Source organism: Myripristis murdjan, chromosome 1 (genome assembly GCF_902150065.1).
Source record: "Myripristis murdjan chromosome 1, fMyrMur1.1, whole genome shotgun sequence".
Lineage (NCBI taxonomy): Eukaryota > Metazoa > Chordata > Actinopteri > Holocentriformes > Holocentridae > Myripristis > Myripristis murdjan.
In genome coordinates, this window is record NC_043980.1 from 19122718 (window position 1) to 19148284 (window position 25567).

The following is a 25567-nucleotide window of genomic DNA, read 5'->3' on the forward strand; positions in this document are numbered from 1 at the left end:
AACTACTTGACTGAGGACTCATGACATTCAGATCACTTACAGGAATAAATCTCACATTTACTCTACAGCCAAATGATGGCCACCAAAAAGTAGAAATGAGAAAGTAGAAAAGTGAGAGAGGGGGAGAAAGAGAGAGAGATTTAGTTACATGTTGAAAACCATGAGCATCTTGCTGTAGCACATCCTCTTGTGCTGCTGTTTCATCCTGCTAAGATGCATCACACTTTTGCACTAAGTATGAAATAAGTATTGTAGCCTAATTATCTCTGTTCTCTGCAGGATAGTTTCAGACATGGTTTCAGACAAGACATTTTTATGACCTTTGGGCAAATCAGAGTGTTTCATATAATAAAGAGGTGTCTCATTCTGACACCACTGATCTGTAACACTTGCATGGGTGATACCAGGCAGATATCAGGCATCACGGTGGACAGCTGAGAAATACTTTCTAACTGTGTTATTATATAATATTTGTGCTTTATTAAACACCTTGCCATTATAGCTACATAAATTAAAACAGGATTTTGGGGGTATAAATGGAGTCATTTACAAAAAAGAGCCAGCAATTTCATCACAGATGTACAGATGAGCGTTTATGTGTCTACACCCAGTGCCATCCTCTCCAGTTCTTTGTCTCTGATAACTTCCGGACTGTCCAAATATTATCTCCACTGTATAAACAGTCATGAGGACATGACCCCCATTTACCTTTTTTGAAAAAATATAAATCAGAAATAAGCAATGAAGACCTGATTTTCATACCACATATTGACCAAATTAAACTTCCGTCAATTCTTACTTTTCAAAGTTTTATGTGAAGCCATTCATAACTTTTTGAGATATCCTGCTAATAAACAAACAGACAAACAAAGACACAACAGGGCGGAAACCCCTGCCCAGCTCTGTGGGCAGAGATAATAAAGATCACTTCTATGTGAGGTAACACAACTCACAGCACAGAACTAGGCACAGCAATTGAGTGACAACATTAGCAGGCAGTCGGGACAGTCATTGTCATTACTGCAGTCCTAATAGTCACTAAAGAAATTTAGAACCAAATATATATATATACATATATATATACACACACACACACACACACATATATATATATATATATATATATATAGTTAGTTAGTTAGTTAGTTAGTTTTATACATTAGATTTTTATTTTTAGATTTATATTTTTTTTCTTGAATACCCACTGTACCTGATGGACTCAAGAGCCTCATGGTGACAGTTTGACCAACAGCTATATCTGGTTATCACTGATAAGCAATAAGCATGTCAGCCTCATAAAAAAGCTGTGTCATGTTGTCATGTCCATGTTGGCGGTGGTTCCCGCTGGCAACACAAAGCAGGTGATTCTCTTGCCAACTTCCCTGTCGCCATGAAAGGCCTCAGAACGAGATGAGATAAAACGCTAAAGGAACAAAAAAAAAAAAAACCTGAGAAAGGTATAATTTTGTGTTGTTTGACCTGATGACATCATATCAGCTGTCAGGAGTGCTCACTATTCAGACAGACAAATTAATTATTTCTTCCTCACAGGGAAATAAAAGAGGAAAGATGATCATTAAGTGAATAACCAACCTTTTGGATGAAAAGACATAATAGATACAATTCTCACACTAATATATGGTTTTAATGCACACCTGCCAGCTAATCAGAGGAGAGTATTCACCCTGACCGTGGTGAGTTTCACCGTTAGGCCACATGTGCGATCGCAGGTTGAGGGTCGCTGCTTAGCGGGCAACAGATACTAGTGACTAGCTCAAGCTTCCAGATAATTCCACTCAAAATGAAATTTCCCTCACTGTATAGGGCTTGTCAGCAAATGAATGTCAAATGTTATCACAGAAAAAATGAAAAGAAGAGGTTATCGATTTCCTTCCTGCATGTGCACTAGATGGAGGTAGTGAGACACAATCCACACTTTATAGCATGTAACACACTACAATTCATTTGCAATGATAAAATGACACTGGAACAAGTTGCTCTTTCATTTCCCCATAGCTGCGCCATTAATAATAATTATTGGTGTTAGTAAAATGGGAAAATAGACTATTTCCTGCTAACAGGGGCAAGATGCATTCTGCTGCTTTGCTCTTTTAACCAAAGGAGGATGGATCAGCACGTGATGGATACAATTTGCCTGCGAAAAGGTAAAGTCTGACAACAGTGCATCACTTGTGTCAAGACAGAAGGCATTATATAATTGATGCATTACTTGAGGTTATCAATAACTGCACAAAAGAAACAAGAAACAACACAAGGCACTTCTATATGTACACACACATACACATAAAACTTATATTCCTCAGTTGTATAAGAAAGAACCACATTTATTAAGATATATATTTACAAATTTTCACTATCCAGTTATTTACACAAATTAGGAATACACATTGAACAAAAGTAAAGTTATAATCAGGATTATGGGACTATCACAAGTATGGCACTGTGTGGTAAGGAAAAATATGATCTGTAAATACCAAAGTCATATGAAGCTTTCAATGGAAAAGGAACATTTGACAACAGATGGGACATTGCTGCTCTAGTGGTAAGTTTTGTGGTGAAAAGATTTCTTAGGTTGTGGGAGTCCACCTTGTACAAAAGCACTGTTGAGTATTGTTTGTGTGAGGGTGTTCAGGTTTTCAAGGCTGCAGAACATTACACTGCAAAGGAAAAGGCCTGGGTGCCCTGCTATGAGTTCACACTGCGAGCAACTCTTTCCCAATGCAAAAGTGCCCTGATTGTGTTCTGTGGAAATTTAGCACGTTCCAGGCAATGTTTTCGGTGATCTGATGTCTGTGACTATATGAGAAATCAGTTTGCATTAAAGTAACGCTGGTGAGAGAGCATTTCTGCTCTACTTTCAAGTATAAACTGAAAGGTATGTCCAGGCAAGCGCCACCAATTAACAGCATGTCATAATGGGCGTAAGAGAAAAAAAATAGCTTGTATGATCATTCTCCTGCAAAATCATGCAGATCAAAATGGAAACAGCAAACACAAACAACAAAGTTATACCATCATGAAAGCAAATTCCATCAAAGAAACACACACTGGTATTGATAGGACATCAAAGGAAAATGAATCAACACAATGACAGTAAGATGAAATGAAATAATGTGCAAGGAGCGGCACACCACTTAGAATGTGCAAAAACACACATTGCTCGCCTAAGTGCTTTCGGACAAGCTCAAAATCGAACAGAAAAATTTTTTTAAGCCTATGTCGACAGGTTACAGATGCAGTTTGTAAGTTTTCAGGAAAGTGCCCGCTTCACCGGACATTTGCTCGACTGTGTTATGATGGGCATCGATGCCAGAAATCTCCTAAATATCTTCCAGCTAAAAACCCCCGCTACAAAATTTGCGTGACTGTAGTTAGCTACATCCCTCAGGTACAGAGACTAAGGTGCTTATGGCTGCATACTGTTGGTGTCTGACTTGGAGAGCTGTAGTGGCACACAAATCAGTGCTGTAGGATGAGGTCCCGCTATTGTTCCATGTCAATTTATGACATTTTGAAATAAACTCTTACAAACTGCATGTTTACAAAGCATTTCCTACCATGTCTATTATATCCCTTTATAATACTTGATCTTAGTGTGCTGGCCTCAGCCACACAAAACAGTGCTTACATGTTACGAATACAGGATGGGAACCTCTCTCTGAGACTGCCACTTATATGACATGAGCGAGAGCCCAGAAATAAAAAGAAGTCCAATCCCAATTCTCTGTAACTTGTAAGTAGTTTCCATTAAACATTCCACAAAGTGCTACCCAGCCACCTCACTCTATACTAGTGTCTATCTTACAAATACTTTAAAATACTTAACATTAATGAAATACAGTTAGAGAGCCAATGTCCTACCAACAGACAATAGGCATGCAGTGCATTTTCAGAATCACTTAACCTTTGTACACAATCCTTACATGCGGTATTAAAAACTGCATGTGAGACATAGAAAACCCGGGGGCCTATTCTGAACAAAGCACCGCCTCAGAGACGACATGAAGCCTGCTCACGCAGTTCCTGTCTGCAAGTTAAAACTTCCTGCTCAGCTTGCTAATCATCCTTTACAGGCTCGTCTGCAGAAGTCACTGTAGCTGTAGAGATACTGTAGCTCTACTATCATCGCTGATCAGACTGCAAAGGAGTTGCCCAACACTGACAAGCTAAGAGACGTCTCTGAGGTTGTACCTCGTTCAAAAAAGGAACCACAAATAACTATTACAAAATTACTATGTACACAGGAGTGAGCCTCTTCATTCTGGACACATCAGATGATGAATTTATCCTCCTTCAATTTTGGCGTCCAAACTGGAGAGACCTGCAGGACAAGGCATTTTAATACCGACACATTTCAAGGAAGAAAAAAAAATCCATATACTGTAATGCTGATGCTGAAATCAAACAGGGCATACCTGGTACATCCTTCTTGCTTTCTGAGATGCCGTAGGAGGTCTTAGGTAAACAAACTGCACAAGACAAGAGATTGGTTAACAACAGGTGGCAGTTAAAGGAACACTTTTTTTTCCAATGTTTGACACCATTTTAACCTCTGTACATCCAGTGGTTTGGTTCCTATGGGTAACATTTTGTGTTAGCTTAGCATAAAGATTTGAAGTCTATGGGAGTCATTAGCCTAGCTCTGTCAAAGTTAATGAATGAAACCTTACAGCAACTTCAAGGCTGGCTAATTGACACAGTGTATCATTTGTAGTTGAAATACACATCTTGGGATAAAAAAAAAAGAGTCATTCCCAGAGAAGTTAATTTATGCTGGATCTACCTACACCTTCAGCAGTACGTGGATCACTGCGATAGACAGAAGTATAAATGTGTTCAGTGGTTATACTTCTACCATCTAACTTCTCCTTCCAGATGTGTATTTCAAATACACGATACACTGTGTGAATAAGACAGCTTCAGAGCTGCGGTGAGGTTTATTTTTTCCACTTTGACAGAGCTAGGCTAATGACTCCCATAGACTTCAAGTCTTTATGCTAAGCTAACATGAAATGCTACCGATAGGAACCGAACCACTGGCCGTGCAGAGGTGAAAATGAAAACATCTTGTCTTATTCTGGGTAAGTTGGAAAAAGAGTATTTTGCATTGGAGTTTTCCTTTAAAATAAAAATAAATGATAAAATGAAGACTTACACGTTCATTTTAATCCATATTAAATCTGACTTTTGAAACATCAAGAAGGCAGTTACACATGTGTGAGACTGTCCTTGAATTAATGAATTCTTGCCACTTACCAACTCTCTCTCACTGCTTCAATGTCACTCACGAGATTCTGTGCTAAACAGATCCCAAAAATCTGGAAAGCACACGGAAAACCTTGATGTTAGACAGCTGAAGGTTAAAATAATAGTCAATAGATGTAGGAGTAAACACTTCACCTGTAGTAAAGCAATCCCAATAAAGATGCCTGCCACCACAGTCAGGTTGTCCTGGAGCCACTTCTCAAACTGAGGGACACAGCCTTTGATATAGATGAAAGTCCTCTGCTCAGAGTCCTAAACAACACATGTGACAACGCAGGAGGAAAACACACATTCACCTTTATTTTCTGTGTCACGGCTTTCACTTGGATAATTCTGTTTTGAAATTTTCAAGTATCTAAATCATATTGGAGGTCAGTTGTGTGGGTTTGCAACATTATTTTGTAATGGTAGCACATAATTCTCACAATCACTATGTGGTCTCCTCTAATCCCTATACAATAAATCTCCCCGGAGTCATCTTGTTACCCAAATGTTGACACACACACACCGGTTCATTATTTTCCTGAACCCTGTTAAAACAGTCGTGTATTGTAGAACTTGGCATTTTCCGCACTTTTCAAACCGAGAAAATAAACACAGCCTTTCCTTAAATTACACTACTGTGGAGTAAGGCCAAAGCAAATGACAGGGGAGGGGTTTCTTTTCCCCAGCATTGCTTCAGCATGAGTAATAGCACACAGGCCGAGTGCAGGACAGCCAGCTGCTGTAACTCTGAAGAGAGGGGATTGTAAATGGACTGAAAGAGCAAAATTGTGCCAAGGGCGGGGTCTCTGATGACCTCATGCAGCCAAATGAGCTAATCAAGAGTAATTTTACTGATTTTCCTAGAGGTGTTTGATGGTGTATTGCACTCCACCTGCTTTGGTACTAGTTTAGTCTCAGCTGAGGACCTCAGCGTCTGTTAGAAAGTTAAGTAAACGAACGCAACTCACCGTTTTCGCTCGAATGTCGTATCCACACTGAGTGTTAATGACATCCTCCTGCAACGAGAACAGGGTGCACACATGGTCAACACGGTCATGGTGTTTCTACTTGTTTAATTACAGGATGAAATGTGTATTTTTTCAAGGTTATTCATATAATTAGTACTCTTGCCTGCTTCATATTAATTTTTTTTCATATGTTTTTTTGCTCGTCTGTAACTTTAAGACCGTTCAACCGTCACATACCGCTCATATATCAAAAGCTATTTGTTGGTTGAATGGAATTATGTGTGTACATGTGCGTAAATTCACAAAATTTGCATAAACCTGCATATATAATGAGTTACTTATAGGATTTTTAGACTTTTTTGCCACCTGTCTCCTACAAATTTTATCCTTATGCCAATGCACATGCCTTATACGTTTAGAGTTATTTTAATAATAAATAAGTATTTAAACACAATTACATTGTATTTATAAAGTCAGTCACTGTGTACAGTAGAAACTACAGTAGAAACTAATCAGCCTGTCAACGGACAGCAATCACATGCATTTTCTTCAGGAGACACTCCTTTTGTAGTGTTATTATGAAATATGAAATAATATTTTAAGTGTGTAAGGGTTTTGACTTTCTTTGAGATCTTCTGTGATAATTTTTTCCCTTCAAAATAAAATTGCACATTTGAATTAAAAAGAAATGTAAGATATGAATTGAAAATGGCATTTAAAGTGGTATTTAAAATTATATTTACAATTTGGTACTTAAAGTAACTAACTTGGTAAACACTGTCTGTTTTGATGTAACTGTATTATTGGTGGATTAACCCTGCGTAACTTTTTTGTGGGATTAACCCTTTGAAATCTGAGCAGGTTCACTTGATTTCTTTCAAGAACATGGGAAAAAGGCAATGAGCAAATGAACAAGAAATGACCCCAAAAATAGCAAAGAATTTGTTTAAGTTAAAAAATTAGTTAGTTACAAGAAAACTACCTGAAAATTAGCACATCCACACAAAAAAGTAAATGAATAAATGAATAAATGTGTGAATAAATGAAAACAAGGAAATTACCTGCAATAAAAAAAGAAACAACAAAATGTCCTGAAAATTAGAAAAAAAGACCCACAAACATATATAATAATAATAATAATAATAATAATATTAATAAATACAGTTTCTTGGACATCCTCCCAGTATTTTGATATAATTGTTGTTTTCTTTTCTTTTCTTGTCTTTTTTTTTTTTTTTTACTAATTTCTAGCTAAGTTGCTCAAACCAATTAATTGCTTATTAATGACGTCTTTGACAAGCATTTAAACACAAGAAATCTCACATCAATCGAGGTTTCATGTGGCCAAAGAAAACTGTCTTTCTGAAATGTTGTGAATCCAGCCTTTGGTGCAATTGGTACATTATATTGACAGCATGTGTTAGCAACTTTGAACTCAAATAGATGCCAAAAAGATAACGAGAGTAGAACAAACAACAGAGCTAGTTACTTGGCAGGAAAGAGTGCCCTTGTGTCACCTAATTAAAAAAAAAAAAAAAGCCTCCCATAAATCATGTATTACAGCACAGCAAGTTTGTTTGGCTGAAGCAGAGCGGCATCACTGCTGTACACAGTGAGCAGCTGTTAGGCCATTTTTCTGCCAAAAAGCCCCAGTCAGGATAACTCCTCCTCAACACTTCCAGACTTCGCTGTGCTGGCAGAGACTGAGGTGATTAAACACAGAGGCCTGGACGTCCCGCTGGAAGCCGGCCATGACAGTTGACAGCGTGAGGCTCTGACACGGCTTCTGGACGACACAGACAACGACACTATCTATCACAGGGGTGAGCCTGAAAATTTCCCCCTCAGCTATCAGCAGTCTGAAGATTTCAACACGCTGGAAAAGGGCCCATTTCAATATGTGTGCTGCAACTGCGCAATAACTCCTAACGACATCCATAAGCTTGTTCGTGGTTGTGTATGTGCGCTGTACAAGGGGATGAATTGGTTGTGAACTCTTGAGTGTGTCATGTTTTCGGGGGAACACATACTGCTGGATCTTTGGTGCAGCAGGAAAAAGGCACACCGCATTTCTCTCGGCTTGGATTGGAGTCTGTGCAGTTGAAGTAGATGTTCAAGTTCCAGTCGTCAGCGCCGAAGGCTCCACAACACTCCCACTGAAAGGCCAAATGACACAGCGAGACCATACATACACTGAGTGTCGGCAATGTCCCAAAGAAGTGAATGGCTATGATTCAGACCGTTACAAAGATCAAAAGCGACAGATTGAGATCGTTACTGCGTACAAAGAAACTTTCTCACATATTCCTGTGTGAAGTCTATGAGGTTCTGCAGATCAATGTCGTCTCGGTAAGCCCGAATGTTGTTGTTAATGAAGAAGTTGAGCTGGTCCTTGATCCAGTCCTTGAAGACGAAGGCCAGGACTCCTGCAGTCAGCTCCAGGAAGAAGATGATGCCCAGGAATACAGAGAACTAAAACACATAGATACACAACATTTATATAGGTGGTGTTACATCACGTATGACAAGAATCCTAAAATGCTTAACGTCCCTGGGAAATTACCTCATGTGACCTCTTAAATAGTGACATCATCCTGCACTAGTGAGTGTAAATTCAAAACTCAACCAATAAAACCTTCACAAATCTTTAAGCATCCTCTCTCATCTACCTATCCCTTCAAATAAAATTGTGTTTCTCTCACAATCCTATTGGTTTAGACCGGTTCATGGGGCTTTTAAAGGTTTTGATTTCCTATACATTATGTTTTCGAGTATGATAACGAACGTACAAACTTAAGCAAGAAGGAGTTTTCTCGCAGTGCTCCGATGCAACCGGCGAAACCCAGTATGAACATCACGCCGCCCACCACCAAGAAGAGCCACACGGGGTCGAAGCCGCCCAGGTCGGTGATGGATGAGATGTTGGACAGAACGCCCTGGTGGAGAAGTAGGAGGAGGTCAGCATGAGACGGTGGGGGACGGGGTGTAGTGTTAATGCAAATCAAACTCAGATGAAATATAGTGACCCTGAGTAAAACACAGACGCTGCAAAATACACTGCACTGCAAGCCGCCTTACCAAACCCCTCACCCCCTACCCGCCCCTCTGTCAGGGTACACAATGAATCTGCGAAATGCATCAGATCCGTTCGGAAGCCATTGTGCAGAAGGGCTTCCCACAGGAAAACACGACATTCCTTTCTGATTCAGTAACGCCTGTGTTTTCACTTTATCACCTTGTGCCATTTCGTGCAGGCGGATGGGTGTACAGTACACAAGAAGTGATAAATGTAAATGATAAATGTCATCTGCTTCCAACCATCTCAGATATATGGCCATAGGAGCACTGATAAACTCACCTTCTCGCTCCATGCCCACAACCCAATGCCAAGGAATGCCACTCCAAGCAACTGAGGGAGACACAGAGAGAGACAAAGTAGGGTTCAGAGAGACAGAGGTTATTCTGCTGCGACAGCATGTTGCAAAACACCATATGCAAGCCTCCCTTACCCTTGGCTGTGTGTCATCTAAAAAAGACCTTGTAGCTTCCAGGACAAACATTGTAGAAGTACACAGAGAAACCACAGAGAGATTTTCCTGGCAATGCTCCACTGCTAAATATTTCTCATCTCAGGTTTGAAGTGTCAGCAGGGGAATTCTACACTAGAAAGCATCTTTTAAACAGCATGAAAACATAGTGACTGTTAAAAGCCCCCGACGCCGCGTGGAACTTTTTCAACCACAATCTATGACTCGTTACGTCAGACATGTGGGGAAAATACGTGTCGACTGTATTTTCTAACCGGCTGGACCCATAATGATGGGACGGAATTTTAATATATCCAATGTGTTTTATGCTTAATTCTCTAACACATACAGTATTAATCGATGAAAATCCTTACATGCTATGTGTTTGTCTTACTCAGTGAACTCAAAACATGTCAGCATGGTTGGGAAGACACATCAGCCTGGCAGAGAGACTGGGAAATGTGTAACATATTATGTAGCCTATTCATGTTTGACAATCAGATATTTGCTTGGTTTTCATATTAAGATCATTTAACTGCTTTTATCCCATATTCCGTTCTGTGCTTATTCCATATAAAACCTGTTTTCTAAGAGTTTCTAGACCCAAGAACCAAAACAACACCACACTGTCCTTGTTATATTTTGTTTGGTTGGTAACACTGCTGAGTCATGCTTCTGAAACATGACCAAGAGAGTTGCGAGGTTTGTGCGTCGCAAAAGTTGTGCGTGTGTGATATTGTTGAAAAGTTTTCAACCAATTTGCCATCTTGTTTCTCATGACCTAATAGGGATTTTGTTTTCTGTTCAGCAACAGCATCAGCCATCCATGTAAACAGAAAGTAAAAGTGTGAAGATTTTCTTTGTCTCGTTGAATCAGCCCTTTGCGCCAAGCAACTTTGACCCTGATGGTGTACTGTTCTTTCCATATTGCGTTATTAAAGCATAAACAAAGACTATATTTTAATTGTTCTCTCCTGTATTAAAGACTTTCCACTAAGTTGGTGCTAAAAAAATGGAGGACCTGTCAATTTGGTGTAAAATCCTGCCTTGAAAATATTTCATAAGATAAGAATGAGAATGGCTCAACATTTGAAGTGAGCTTAATTATAGTAATGTTTCACTAATCACGTTTCAGCATGGGACAGTCCTTAGTTTTCTTTTGTACCTTATCTTGTTTCACTTTGGATACCAGCTACAGAGGCAGATGAAATAAGCTTTTTTTTTTTTACATTTTATAATAACAATGATAAAAACAAACCAGTGTAGCACTGACTTAATGTGTCACTCATTGCAATAATTATCTATCATCCAAATATTGATCTACACCTTGAACTCTATGTGTGCAAATATGCACCACAAGTGAAATGCAAATACAGCTGTAAATGTTATTTCTATAACAGACATATGAGGAAGACTACTTTTTTTTTTTTTTTAACTCTTTCAAGTTCTTCAAGTGGGTAAATGAATAACTGATGAAGCGGTCTGAATAGACACCACATGGCAGAGCGTCTCTGCAGCCTGGCAGGTGGCTTTCCCGATCACAGCTTTTGAGGTCAATGCCCACTGAAGACATGCCAACATATCGACTCTGCTTCATCAAGAGCCAAGACCACAGGGAGGCATGCAAACCATCCTGCTGGAACCCACAATTTCAGAGGAGGTAATTGACCAGCTACTGCCACCCAATACTGGGGGATTTCACAGCACATGTCGGTCATTACCAGCCGGAGCAGTGGCTGCCACAGTGGGACCTCTAGATGTCCTTGAGGAGGTGCTGGGGGGTCCCCGGCACACAGGGGCCAGTTCAGTTTCACTCACTAGAGGTCAGCACAGTAAGGGTATGCTCCAAGATGATTGCTATAATCACATAGGACAGCGAATCCTCCCCACCTACACAGTATGGACAGTTATGCAATTGCATAGACAATAATAACAGGATACCAACAGTTCCTGAGATGGAGGTCCCTTAGGCTGGGATATTATCTTGTTTGGGGAGGGGGTCTGTGGTTGAGACATGAAAAAAGTTAGAGAGCCTCTGGATCAGAGCGCAAACGCTTTCCCATCTCACACTGGTGCTGACAACAGAGCAGAAAACAAAAGCTTGCTGGGAGGTGATACTGGGAGCAAGTGCACAGGAGTCAGGCTGTTTCACTGATGTAATCATCTATTTCTCCCACGAAAGCCAGTGGAGAAAGAAAAGGCCACAACACTTTCGCTTGCTGGGAAATTAGAAGGTATATCTCAGCGGGAAAGACATAAGGACATAGCTAACAGGCCCAGAGTCGCGACCAAACATGGGGACTTACCCAGAAAATGATATTGAATCCAAATATGAAATACTTGATGCAGCAGCTGACTTCGTGAGCCTTGAAATGCTTTCCTGACATCATTTGGCTGTATTTTCTCTAATGTCGCCCGTAGTGGTAAGGAATCACATCTACGCTCCTCTGGTTGACAGGCTGGTTCAGGAAACACCCTTTTATTTTTGTGGTTCGACAAATGCGGCGTCAATTGTTTTAGCGCTTAATTGTAAACAGCATCTTGGTGCGTCCGCTGACGAAGGTGGAGAGGAGGCCGGAGAGGAGCGCAGGGCTGCGGCGGAGTCCCTCAGGGATGGGGGTCTGTTCCCGATGAAGATCTCCGAGAATAACCATGAAATAAATCCATTGAAGGCAACCAGATTAAAGCCGCTAGTCCTCTATCTGATCCATAATCTAGACATGGCAGTTATTTGATGGACAGATTTGGACACCAATGAGGGTCTTCACTGGGTAGAGGGGGCGGGACTTCCTCTATGCACTTTCTAAGCATATTTTGATCACAACGTTTCAGAAAAATAAGGTCCATTTACACGAGAATTTAAGTACTACATTTAAGTCTTAATCCTTTATTTGACTATTTTAATTTGTTAAGAATTTATACTTTTACCGGACAACAATTTCTTCACCATTTACCTCATTATAGTTACAGTGCGCAAGGATTTGTTTTTCCTAGCATGGCGACGGAATGTGTAATTGATTCACATTCATTCTCTACAGCGTTTCCCTAATCTTAGCCATAGCCATCTCATGCCTAACCCTAATCATTACCCTAATCTTAACCAATAAGCCGAAAAAACCAACCCTAAATAGATAGATAGATCGATATAGATAGATTGATACATAGATAAGAATCCTTGGCCATCCTGGGAAAATAATACAATACAGATGTTTTTACCAATAAATATGCAGATTAAGGTTTTACATGCAACACTTAGATTAGTAAGAATATAGACGCTATTATTATTATTATTGTTGTTGTTATTGATGTTTTTATTATTATTATTATCATCATCATCATTTTTATTCATTTATTTATTTATTTATTTTAATTTTATGTAATTTCACGTGACCAACAGCCGGTGTCAATTAATGTTAATATTTTCAATTAAAAAAAAAAAAAAAAAAAAAAAAAAAGTCTCACTGGCTGATAATTTGTTTTGAGTTGGTAAATCCTCTGCTTCTAGGTGACAAGAGAAATTCACCTCCACCAAGCTCGCAGGAGGCATGTTTTGCTTGGACCTTGGCTCCTATCATGTGTTGGTCCTGAGCTCCACAGACACACAGACGCCACTATAATGATATTATGTTCTGCATGCTTCCTTTAACGGCGGCGGGACGTAAAGGGCAAGCCGTACAGTCACGTTCATGAACTGACGGCGTCTCCGAGCTCCTCTATACACATGAATAAAACTGGAGGTGAGAAACTGCGCCCTCTGGTGGCAAAACGTTTAACAAGCGTTGCAATAATGAACCTCTGTATTTCAGCATAATTAAAAAAAATGAACTGTAAAAGAGCTGTGACTCCATCTCACAAAGTAACTGTCATTCCGAATGTCTTACAACATCTACAGCATGTTTTTGACACGTATTTTATTCATGTAAGCAACTTCAGTGAGCAACAAAGAAAAGTCTGAGTCATATTGGGTATTGGCAGTTTATTGCATAACATAAAATAAAATAGTAATGTTGTCAAGTTACAAATATTTGACTACAAAACTGGATAAATTATGAAAATAAATATTTCTGTGCAGCTTGTCTGCACTACTATTGTCATAAGTCCATAAAATAGACATAACTAAATAATATCATACCTCATGCCAAGACAAACAGCATGATGCAAAAGGTAGCATTAAACAGTGTCGTGTTCAAACACTAATTCTTTCATCTGATTCTAATTATGATATTTAACATAGTTTCTTAGGTTCTGCATCATGAAAACAACCCTGACATTGATCATACTTATATATATATATAATTCAACAGGATTTGCGGCACAATTTTAAGTATTCTCAGACATTAAAAGTACTTCCTTGTCATTGTCAGAAAAAGTCCCAGAGTTTCTTCTGAAATTGCATATAAAAAACTGCGAGAACCTGTTATCAGAATGGTTGATAAACACATGTAGTAATAATACAACAATAAAATCATGCACCTTTTAGACAACTGCTGCAATTTTGGTTGTGCTTTACTTACAAAAATATATAGATTTCATTTGGCTAAACAAAATATTTCAGGTAGTTCAAAATAATTCAGAGTCTCAGGTAAAATAGTTAAATTGTTTCCTTCTTTATGTTGTAAATTGCAACCCTTCATTTCTGCATAACTTGTTGTATTAGGTTTGAGCTCCCAGAAACCTTGAGAGGAGGACAGTTTCCTCCATCCTCGGCAGTACGATAATATTAAGAAAACAGTTTGAAGCAGTTTCAACAACACTTTAAATGATGGTTGAGATGAAAAAGCTTTGGCGATCCTTGTTTTTTAGGTTATGGTATTTTTTTTTTGTTTGTTTTTTTTTGTTTTTTTTGTTTTTTTTGCTTTAAAACAGCCAAATTCCTTCCCTTTCAAATTCTACACACATCAATTTGATATTCAATTCAGGCAATACATCTCCTTCACTGGAGCAAAATATGAACAAAATCGACAGTTTGTGAGAATGCAGAGTGCATCAAATACTAAACTTGACGGATTAAGGCTTTTTGCACAATTTATGTAGTTACAGAGTCTAAAAGTTGTCACACCACTCATTTTGAGGAGCACGATATTTTGTTGAGATGTACTTCACTTTGCAAAAATCTGGGGGGGAAAAAAAAATCTGCACTGAACCCAGAACTTTTCAAGAATTAAAAAGGTATGCTGTACATTAGTAGGTTAATTCTTTTATCACTGTTCTGAAAGGTGCATGAGCAGAAATGTTAAGCTATAAAGTGGAGCATAGTGGTACAGAGGCTTTGAGAAACATTTTTCCCTTTTGTGCAAATTATGCAATTGTCTCTTTGAAGAGTCAATTATATTTCACTTTGCATATTGCACCACCACACAAACTGTAAAAGAATTGTTACACCGCAATTTACTGTTAGAACTTTTCACATCCTTTTTTCTACTTCATTAAGAAAGCTTTTTTTTTTTTTTTTTTTTTTTTGGCTAATATCAAAAAGGTACCTGTGCATTCCAGTCTGTAATGCAGATCTCAGTCATGATATGTTTGTATGATACACTTTTCCTTTGCAGATAATTGTATAATATGTTAAGAGATAACAAAGTATGTACAGAAATGTATTAAATATGTTTCTAAAATAGACTATCCTGAACAATCACGCTGGTGTGCTGGTAATGAAACGTGGAACACAACAGCGAGATGGAAGTTGTTATTATCACTGAAATGCCCATCTCCACAGAGGGCAAGGTATAACGGCCTGAATCCATTATCTATTCAAAGTAGATAAAGCGTAACATGAATTAACTTCAAATTCTCCGATAATATTTTATAAACGACTGAATAGCAGCTTGCTGATTCATTGAGCGTATTGAGAATGGCTAAGCAATAAAACTCCGAGTTTTAATGCATCAGACATTGATCACAGTTAATGTTTCTGGTGCTTACTGTTTTTAAACATGGTTTCATAATGACCAGACTGCATCTGTAAGATGCTGAGACCATGTTTGTAAGGCAATATAATACTGTATCAAGATATTTTTTGGAGTAACCAGATCTAAAGACAAAACTGTACTCTGCAGAACCTTGAAATGACTATAAACTCATAATTTCACTCAAAACAGAATACATGATCTCTTATGCAAAGCCTGAGAACTTTGGTGCACCCGATGAAACACAACATAAAAAGTTTCTTGGCTTTGATATTGCATCACTTACAAGTCACTCTCGGTCACCAAGATAGATGACTTTGGGATACTTTGTGCTTTGATAGAGTTGCATAAACACTGCTGTGTAACAGACCAGAGACAAGAAAAGGAGAAAATGTAAATCCCTATCACGGGCTTAAAATGTGCATCATCTAGACCATCGAGTCACATGAGCACCAACTCACAGACGTAAGCGGTAAATCTTGTGCCCAAGTTGCTGCACCACATCCTGCTGAGACATGGTGAAGCACAAGAGGCAGAGCAGACTTAAGTCACCTTGATCGAAGACTTCTTGTGGACACAGAGCAAGGTGACATAGGGCACCCCGATGAAGGCCCATTTCTCATTAGGCCAGAACATGATGACGGGACCTCGCTCTGGGGCCTCGGTCGCCACATCAAAGTAGGCAAAGCAAACACAGCCCAAGTAGGAAGCCAGACAAATGAGGATGTGCCTGTGTGGGAAAGAGGAGTTCGAATGAACCAGATAACCTGAGAAATGGCTCACTAAATATGTGCAGGTATGTGCAGGTGCAGAATGCAGTGATAAATAGCTGCGGAAGATTAATCAAAGGTGTCTGTTTTGGAAAATAACGTCCTTTTTAGCACCAAGAGAGCACATGAGTCGCCCAAATGTTTACCTACATATCTTTTTAGCTGGGTTTGAGCTTACCAAGCACAGTGTAAGTAGGGAAAGTTGACAGAGGACCACATTTCACAGAATATTCTGTCACTGATCCAGCAAAGGAGAGCCAGCGCCCACCAGATCCCTGAGATCAGGCCCAGCTTGAAGACACGTGGGTTTTCACACCTGCAATGACCAAACACAAAGCTGAGAAATACAACTATGGGAAAAAAAAAAAAAAAAAAAAAAAAAAAAACAGCAAATAAACAGCCAAGAGCAGATTTGAAATAATGCTGTTGTCTAATATTGTTCAGTCTTTTCTTGCATATTACTATCATCGCCATTGTAATCATCATCATCATGACTTCCATCATCAAACACACACATCATGTCAAATAAATTATTTAAGTTTAAGTTAAGGGAGTTGTTCCTTATCTGATGTGAGGGTCTAAGGACAGAGGATGCTGTGTTGCTGTAAAGCCCTTTGAGGACTCTACAGGACTACACAAATAAAACTGACTTGACTTTACTCACTTGCATTTAACATTTGGTTTCATTGACTGTGCTTGCTCTTATGGATGCAAACCTACAAGTTACATCTCTGTATGCAAAAGACCACATAAGATTCTTCTTATAGGCATGGAAAAAGTGAAGGAAAATAAATGCAAATGTCTTAGCTATCTGCTAACTTTATTCTCTTAAATTTGCATTTAATTTTCGAGGACAGGGGTGCTCTTCTCCTTCCTCTTTGGAAACTGTCTGAGCTGTGACCCGAGTAGCTTGTACTCTGCTCGAGTATATTACATAAGTATCTCCTAGTGGTCACATCACTGACCCAGACGGACATGCACTGATCCACAGTGCTGATAAGCTATTCTTAGTCTTGTCCTCCTTAGACATACCCGTCACAGCCCTGCAGCTGACCAAGGGAGAGGCTGAGTGTCAAACAAGGAGACAGGAAGGCTGACTATTTATTAAAATTGTGTTGATCATCCGGTGTGGTGACATTCGATGAACTCTCAATTATTTTAGCAGTATTCAGGATTTTATTGTGAGTTGAACTTTGCCCTGCTCTCTGAACAGAACAGTTTGTCAGGCTCAGTGAAGCAAAGCACTTAGTGTGCCTTCATCATGGCAAGCCGTCTGCGCCTTGCTTAGTTTGCCTCGAGAAAAAGAACCGATTCTGCTGTCATGACTACACGTCAAGTAAAGGAAGTTCAAAAATAGCGGCGTGATGGCGCAAATGGTACATCTTGCTAAAGTGTCATAAATATTATATCACAGGTGTTAGCTGCTTGTGGTGACTATGTTTACAGGAGAGGAAATCCTCAGCATGCATCCAGTACTGCATTAGCAAGGCGCGCACACACACACACACACACACAAACAAACACACACACACACCGGCATATCTTGAATAAAACTGAACATACAGTAAGTCATCACAAACACTGACAAAACTAACAGCGCACAGAGTGGATGTCTGTGATATTATGGCTATCAGCTGAGGCATATAAGATAAGAGGGGTATATGATATGAAACCAGGACCACTCAGTGTGTGTGTGTGTGTGTGTGTGTGTGGTGGGGAGAGTTGACCATTTGAGGCAGAGATAACTGAATGACACACCAGCTTGTCTATCTCGGGTGGAGCCCTGCTCTGTAGCCTCTGTCGCTCTGGGGAATAGAAAGGAAGAGGCGAAACGGGATCCGAGCAGCAGCAAGCAGCAGCATATAGACTGTTTGATTAACACGTCTTGGTTTGGTTTAATGATTTATGACTGTATGATGGTATGGCTTGCATATTAGATGTTAATCCTCAATTAAACATCATCATAATGGAGTAATGCATAACAAATACACTGCGTAAGCCTTGTTTATATGATAAACAGGCATACTGAAATTAGCATTGGCGGCTTGAAATATAAAAAATGACTTGAAAATTGCTTTTCTTGAAAACCCAAAAAAAAAAAAAAAAAAATCATCCTACAGAAAAATGTGGGAAAAAAATGTTTGGGGAGGATGTTAAAATTTTGGACCTTGGTCATTTAAACAGAAGGCATCAGAGCAGCGTTTTGGCATCACGATCAATAAATTTACTATAACAAACAGATCTACTTTTCCAACAGAATAATTTTAACTTGCCCTTCATACATTACTACTCTATGTAACCAACATCAAAGTAAAGTATTTCTTTTTTAATGGATTCCCTAAACACCGGGTCAATTGTTTTGTCAAACCACAAGTGATGTGACTAAGGGCCAGCAGCCATCCTGTAAATAATGTTGTAAAAAAAAAAAAAAAAAAAAAAAAGTTTGTTCTATCTAAGGGCAGCAGTGTATCAGTCAGAGCAACAGGAACTCTCACCCACTTAGCAGAACAAAAACAACCAGCCAATACAGATGACTGGCAGTGGGAGTTATGTCAAGAATTACAAACAGGTTAAACAATAGACGAATTAAGGCTACAAGACTGAAGGTGGTGATTACGGGTTGTGGGAAACGGAAACAAGGAGCATGCCTCCACATTACTGTGTCAGAGGAAAGCACTAAAGACACAAAGTACACAGATATACAGTAGACACACACACACACACACACACACACACACACACACACACACATACACACAGTTGCGTAGACACAGGCACACAAACATTAGTGTGAATGACTAGTCATGTTTTTAACAGCATTCTTTCACATCATAACTACTTAAAATAGCTTGGAAAGGACAACAACACATTATGGCAGCTGGTTAAGCACGATAGGCCAAAGGTGACTTGTGCTTGTAGAGAACAGCCACCGACCTTCTTCTCGTTGACTTTTGTCCTGTTTCCAACCAAACACTACAGCAGCAGCCACTTGCACCTATTGGCTCACCTTTAGCCAAAGAGGAGGAACTAATTAGGGAAATAAGCTGCTGTAGTGTTTGACTGGGATAAAAACATGCAGACTTTTGCAACTCCGAGGCACATGGCTGGCCATCACTCTGCTACAGGAATACTCTAAATAAATTTTGTTATTTATGTATAACGCTGTCTCTTGGTGCCCAAGACAAATTTCTCCTTGGAGACAATAAAGGCTAATTGAATTGAATCGAATTGAACTGAATTGAATTATTTTTTTTCACTTTGACAGAGCTAGGCTAACGACTCCTATAGACCTCAAGTCTTTATGCTAAGCTAACACCAAATGCTACCCATAGGAACCCAACCAGAGGTGAAAATGTTATCGAACATCTTGTCTCAGTCTGGGTAAGTTGGAAAAAGGGTATTTTGCCCTAAGCGTTGGAGTATTCCTTTAATGAATAAAGTCTGCTGTTTATACATGGAGACACACACAAACATCCCACATTCACTCCCAAACAAACACAGTTCTCATCTGTGCTGCCTTTAACAGTGCAGAAAGACTCACTAATCCTAATCACTAACCTTTTGAGCTCTGTAATGAGCAGTGCAGTGCAGGGGATGCCCAGGGTCATTAGAGACAATGAGTTGACAACAGGCTTAACAAAGGCCAACCCAGTGGTAATCCCTGACAAGATGCCAATGACCACTTTGAACCTTGACCTAGATGGGAAGAGCAAAGCAGGGCATAGCAACGGTCTGCAGCAATTTTGTGTTCTATGAATAGCATGAAAAATGCAAGAAGAATGTAGGCATGACACAAACTCTTTCCAGAAAGCAACAGTGAATTTCTGCAAATATTGTCATTCTTACTGTGGTTGCATTAACAACATATAATGTTTTATAACGATAATCAAGCAGTGTGTTATTCAGCTACAAATGTAAAAACAAAGGCCTTGAAATGTGGTGAGACAGTCTGCGGTGAAAAGGCAGCCTCAGTGACTCTGACAATAAAAAGAGAAGTCACGACATGTGATGCAGCATTTACTGGTGTCAGCTATCTTCAACAGACCTATTATTAAACTGCATGACCATGGACATGGCTATAAGACATTATGAACTGTGGACACAACAAAGGAACCTGCTTAAAAAGGAATCCATGTTACAGAAATGCATATATCTCATGAGAAGAGACACTTATAGAGATGAGTTATAATGAAAATAACAGCAACACCACATAAGAAACACTTCATCAGAGGCTTCTAGCCATGTTCTATTAAGAGTCGTGTGTATTCATGCTTTCACTCCAGCCAACCACTAGACCAGCTGATTTGATTGATTAGTTCCTCTCAACAGTTTTACACTGCGCTAATCAGTAGAATCAGCTGCTTCACTGTTTTGCTGCAAGAAAAACAAGCATACACATGGCTCTCAGCAGTGCATGGCTGAAGATCACCGCTCCACATAGTAGAGAGGACATCATCCTTCAATTGAGCCTTGATTTTTTTTTTTTTTTTTTTTCAGCAAGATTAGCTGCAACAAATTGCTACCAAGACTCATTTGTAACTACTTAGCTGGACCAGAGGTATGAACAGCTGACTTTGGGCCAGATGCAGCAACATCCTCTTAAATTTTTCTTGTATTTTATCTTATTTCCTGTTACATCTGTTAAGTCACCTCCAAATTCACCAAATGTTCTTAACCATTGAAATCTGCTCCTTTTAGTTTCTATTTATTAATTGTTTTTATGTATGTTTTCTTGTGTTCTTTTATATTGTTTTAATGCCTTTATGCTCTATGTAAAGCACTTTGAATTGCCTTGTCGCTGAAATGTGCTATACAAATAAACTTGCCTTGCCTTGCCTTGCTCTTACTCAGGTGTACTACGTGATGAATCCCACCTGTTCCTAAAATGGAAGCGTGTGCCTGACCACTGGTTATTAGCATAATGTAACATGCTCTAAAAACTATATAAGGGCAGCTGTCTGTCGTGTGCAAAATGCTCTGGTACTTGACCAAGAACTCAAGACTCCACCAAACAAGGCTGGAGGAAGAAACAGAGCTTCAGCGGATGAAATCAGAGTTGATTGTGATTATGTGGTTTTTGAGTGCTGAGCCAAGTCAAATTTCCCCTCTTGGGACAATAAAGGTCTGAACTCAACTTAAGTACAGTTAAAAAAACTTAAAATAAAAAGAAAATAAACGTGATTTTCTAGAGCATCAGTGCTGGCATCACAGGAAAGTCAAAAAGCCAAGAATGACCAGTATTAAAATGCAGACCAGAAAGCAGGACAGGACAGTTTCTGAAATCCCAACACTGGCAGAGACACAGTTCTACTGTATAAACTCGCTCAAATTCATTTATGCATATGACTATCTTAATGCCTGTCACAGTCTGTAGGATTTTTGCTGTTATTAAAAAAAAAAAAAAAAACTCTCAAATGTCTGAACTCAAATTTATATTATTCCAATAATCGAATCATTATAATTACTCCAAAACAAAAAATAATCTAATTATTATTATGCACTGATATTCATTTAATGTATTTTTTTATATTTTTCAATTTTTAAATGTATGTTTCCATGTGTTGGACAACTGATTTGTGGACTGTGACCATGAGAAAGCATTTTCTTATCTTGGTAAGAGTGCTCTCGACCACTTGTAAAAATTTTTCCTACCTAACAGAAAAGCAAAATAAGAAAACACTGGTGAATCCCGGAAATCAATAGGCAACAAAATAAGTCCAATTGTGGACACAAATAGAAATAAGAAGAAATTTGTTCATATACGGCTTCCTGCATCTGGCCCATTTTCTGCAGCGCTGTGCGGTGTAACGTACCGATCCCTTCTGAACATCTTGGGCAGGTATCTCTTGGGGAACCACATGCCGATTGCGCACATGAGCACCCACAAGATGGCCAGCTCATCCAGCATCTGGCCGAGGAAGCTGAGGGTGGCGTGGAAATATGTAGATCCAATACCTGCGTGAGAGAAAGAGATCATGGGAATCAACATTAACAATCACCAGTTTGTTTGTACTGGGAACTAAAAACTATTTCATCATGAGGTCTAGAAGTGGTTAATTTGTATTCACTTGTCAACTGGTAATCAATAAAAAATGCAAAAAAATAACAATTTCACATCTGACACATCAGTTCAAACATCTTTGTATCATCACTGCAAAAACAGGTAAGTAACTGATGTCAAGGTAAGAATAAAGGGTCAAGAGAGCAGAATATGAAGGCCCACCACCCAAAAAAAAGCACCTTGCCATTTCTCAGCATAAAAGTGAGTTGATGCTGAAGGATTAAGATTAAGAACTTGCTGTTAAAATAGTTAGTATGATGATAGCCATATTATAGCTAATGTGTTCAAACTGTAAATAGGATGGAGCAGCCAGTGCCGTTTTGTTATCAGGGCTCAACAGACCTCCTATTATCAGCATAATCTGTTTTCGTAAGGAGTGCTCTAGGAGGGTTGCACATTTTGAGGAATTTCATCAAAAGGCGCTGTTACTCCTAGGCATGGCTTTCTCAACATGGCAACGTGTCGGTGTAAATGCATTACTGGATGGCCCGATCTAGCCAGTATGATCTGCTTCTTTACAAGAGGCTGTCTATGTCCACATTCTCATGAAAATGTAGCACGCAACACTGGAAAGCAGTGCGCTGGGAGTTGAGGTCAAGGTGGTGCTGGGGCAAGCAGCTGGATGTTGTTTTCATGCCAGAACTTATAGCTATGTTTTCCTGTTCAGGTCAAGGGCCATCTCAACTCCACAGAGAGAGAGAGAAAAGAGGAGAGAGGGAATCACGTGAGCCAGTGCAAGAGTTTTTTTTTTTTTTTTCAGTTCTTAACAGCTGATTTCACACCGCCTGAGCCATAAACAAAAGCATTTGCGTTCTAGGATAAGGAAACTGGACAAGAAACGCTGAGTGTCAAATTATTTAGGAAGTTGAACCAGCCTCATGGCCCGCAGGTGAGCCCATGTATGTTGTATGATTGTCAGCTGGAAGGTAGACTTACAGGAGAGGAGAGACACGGGCGTCCCTTCACATGAACAGATAAAAGTTACCACATTAATTATCTACTTTGCATTCAAGCTCTCCCCAAAAACAATACCAGTGTCTGTCTCCTGCATGCAAATTCAGTGCAACAGCTGCTTCCTCTCTCTGACATCCAAGTCTGGAGTCACGTCTCAGGAGCAGAGGCGGTGGGAAGCGTCTCAGGATAGTCTGTCTGTGCTGACAGCGCGAGAGGGGTGTTTTTTTCAGTCCAGAGCCACCTTTATCTCTCTTGCACAGACTCATTTGCATACAGTGGCATTATTCAAAGCGAAGAAATGGATATGGTGTCAGGTGAAATCTATGCAACTGTCTTACCCATCCAGATAGTTCTGACTTAAAACTAGTTGTAATAAAGAAAAGGATTTTGCAGAGGGATGTGACAGTTTTTAGCCAAATTAAGACAGATGATGTCCCGGATGTCTCACACACAGATGAACAGAAGAGTTACAAGAGGTCATCGGGGTGCAAGGAAACTTACCAACCACAACTAGCAGAATCCATATGAGATATATCCCACTGTTGAAATGTGTTGCATACTGGCGGAACAAGCACATTAATATCGGCGGCAAGATAAAAAACAGAATGTTGCTGATCTGAAATGATAAGACAAGAAAAAACAACAAACAAAATGAAAGCCAAAAAATAGCAATTAACATTTAAAAACCAAAAATCACAGCTGACCAGACAAAGTAGCCTACATGCCACCTTTGTCAAAACAGGACTCATTATTATTATTATTATTATTTAAAGTAAACTTGCAAGCAGCATGAATAAGAAAAACAAAGAGTGCATGAGCATTGCCAACCCCAAATAGTATTCAAAATAACTGATTTCCTATAAGCAGCGGCAGCAAATACTAAAACTAGAGGCAAACTGTTGACAGCCAATGTAACTTCAGCTATATTTGACTATAATAATGACTATAATAATCAAATGTGCGCCAGATATATAAAGCAGCCACACATTGAGAAGCAATGCCACGCAGTGAGGAACAAAGCCTTACGGTTTCCAATAGCCATAGCGCTATGACCGTCAATAAAACACAAACAAACAACAACAAAACAACATCGCAGGATACAGGAGAATTCAACGACAGGAACCGACCGTGTTGTAAAATTCGGCGATGCTGGGGTAAATAAGATAATTTCCTTCACACCAGTCCACCTCGGAGCTGCCAGCCTGCAACTGGTCCCAAAATATAGGATTAACGCTACTCATGTCTCGACTGGTGTTTGTGGATGGACAGTGCAGGCAGGACTCTCCGCCGCCACTGTTACATATAAATATAGATTTAAAAAAAAAAAAAAAAAAGGAGAGAGAGAAAGAGAAAGAAGCAGTGGAGAAACAAAGTCAGCTGCTGGCGGGTTTGACTGGTCTCACACTACAGCTTAGCGTCTGAAATCCGACCTATATGATAAATCCGACGACGCGACGTGCTGGAGAAATGGTCACGGAGTTGCATTTTAAACCAATGTCCTTCCACAAAGCCAGCTTTAGCTCGTCGTGACGGCCAACTCCGCGCACTGACAGCGGCTCACTGGATCAGAGATGGGTTAGCCGAGGCAAGAGGATTCACTCCGCTCCAAATCCAGATTGAGCCTACCCGACCACAACAGAAACCGGTTATGATGAACCTGAATCTGTGCGCATTTATTTCACCATTGCATGTATTCATTTACTTTATGGACTCGAATGAAAGCAGTGGGTAAAACTAATCATATTGTTAAAATTTAATGTGAAATGTTTTGAATATGATAAATCTCACACTGATTGCACGGTAAACTTATTGCATGTACATGAATGTAAAATATAGATCTGTTTCAGTTTTGAGAGTTAAATTCTGGAATGGCCTCAGTGATGAGCTGACATTGTGTAGCTCTCTGTTTTTTTTTTGTTTTTGTTTTTGTTTTTTCAAAAAAAAAAAAAAAAAAAGCCTTAAAGTGTAAAATAATTAAGGATTATAAATTAGAGTAAATTTTCTTTCATATTTCTTTCTGTTATGATGGTACTCTGGGTTATTTTATAGATTATTTTATAGGCAAAAATAAGCCTTGGGGCTTCAGCCTGCTCCTTTTTTCGGTCATTGA

General features: G+C 39.3%; 2 protein-coding genes across 2 annotated transcripts; both read right to left on the minus strand.

Annotated features, from left to right (window-relative positions):
• Positions 1 to 2316: 2316 nt before the first annotated feature.
• Positions 2317 to 12480, minus strand: LOC115363030 (tetraspanin-5). The gene is made up of 10 exons (XM_030057105.1): positions 12073 to 12480; positions 9598 to 9648; positions 9029 to 9175; positions 8541 to 8711; positions 8270 to 8395; positions 6240 to 6287; positions 5422 to 5538; positions 5278 to 5339; positions 4437 to 4490; positions 2317 to 4342 (listed from the first exon to the last, which is right to left on the minus strand). The coding sequence occupies exons 1-9, from the start codon at positions 12154 to 12156 to the stop codon at positions 4478 to 4480; spliced, it is 819 nt and encodes a 272-aa protein (XP_029912965.1). The 5' UTR covers positions 12157 to 12480; the 3' UTR covers positions 2317 to 4342; positions 4437 to 4477.
• Positions 12481 to 13727: 1247 nt separating this feature from the next.
• On the minus strand, positions 13728 to 25021 carry acer2 (alkaline ceramidase 2). The gene is made up of 6 exons (XM_030048143.1): positions 24585 to 25021; positions 23959 to 24073; positions 22256 to 22397; positions 20001 to 20138; positions 16621 to 16758; positions 13728 to 16402 (listed from the first exon to the last, which is right to left on the minus strand). The coding sequence occupies exons 1-6, from the start codon at positions 24696 to 24698 to the stop codon at positions 16216 to 16218; spliced, it is 834 nt and encodes a 277-aa protein (XP_029904003.1). The 5' UTR covers positions 24699 to 25021; the 3' UTR covers positions 13728 to 16215.
• Positions 25022 to 25567: the final 546 nt, after the last annotated feature.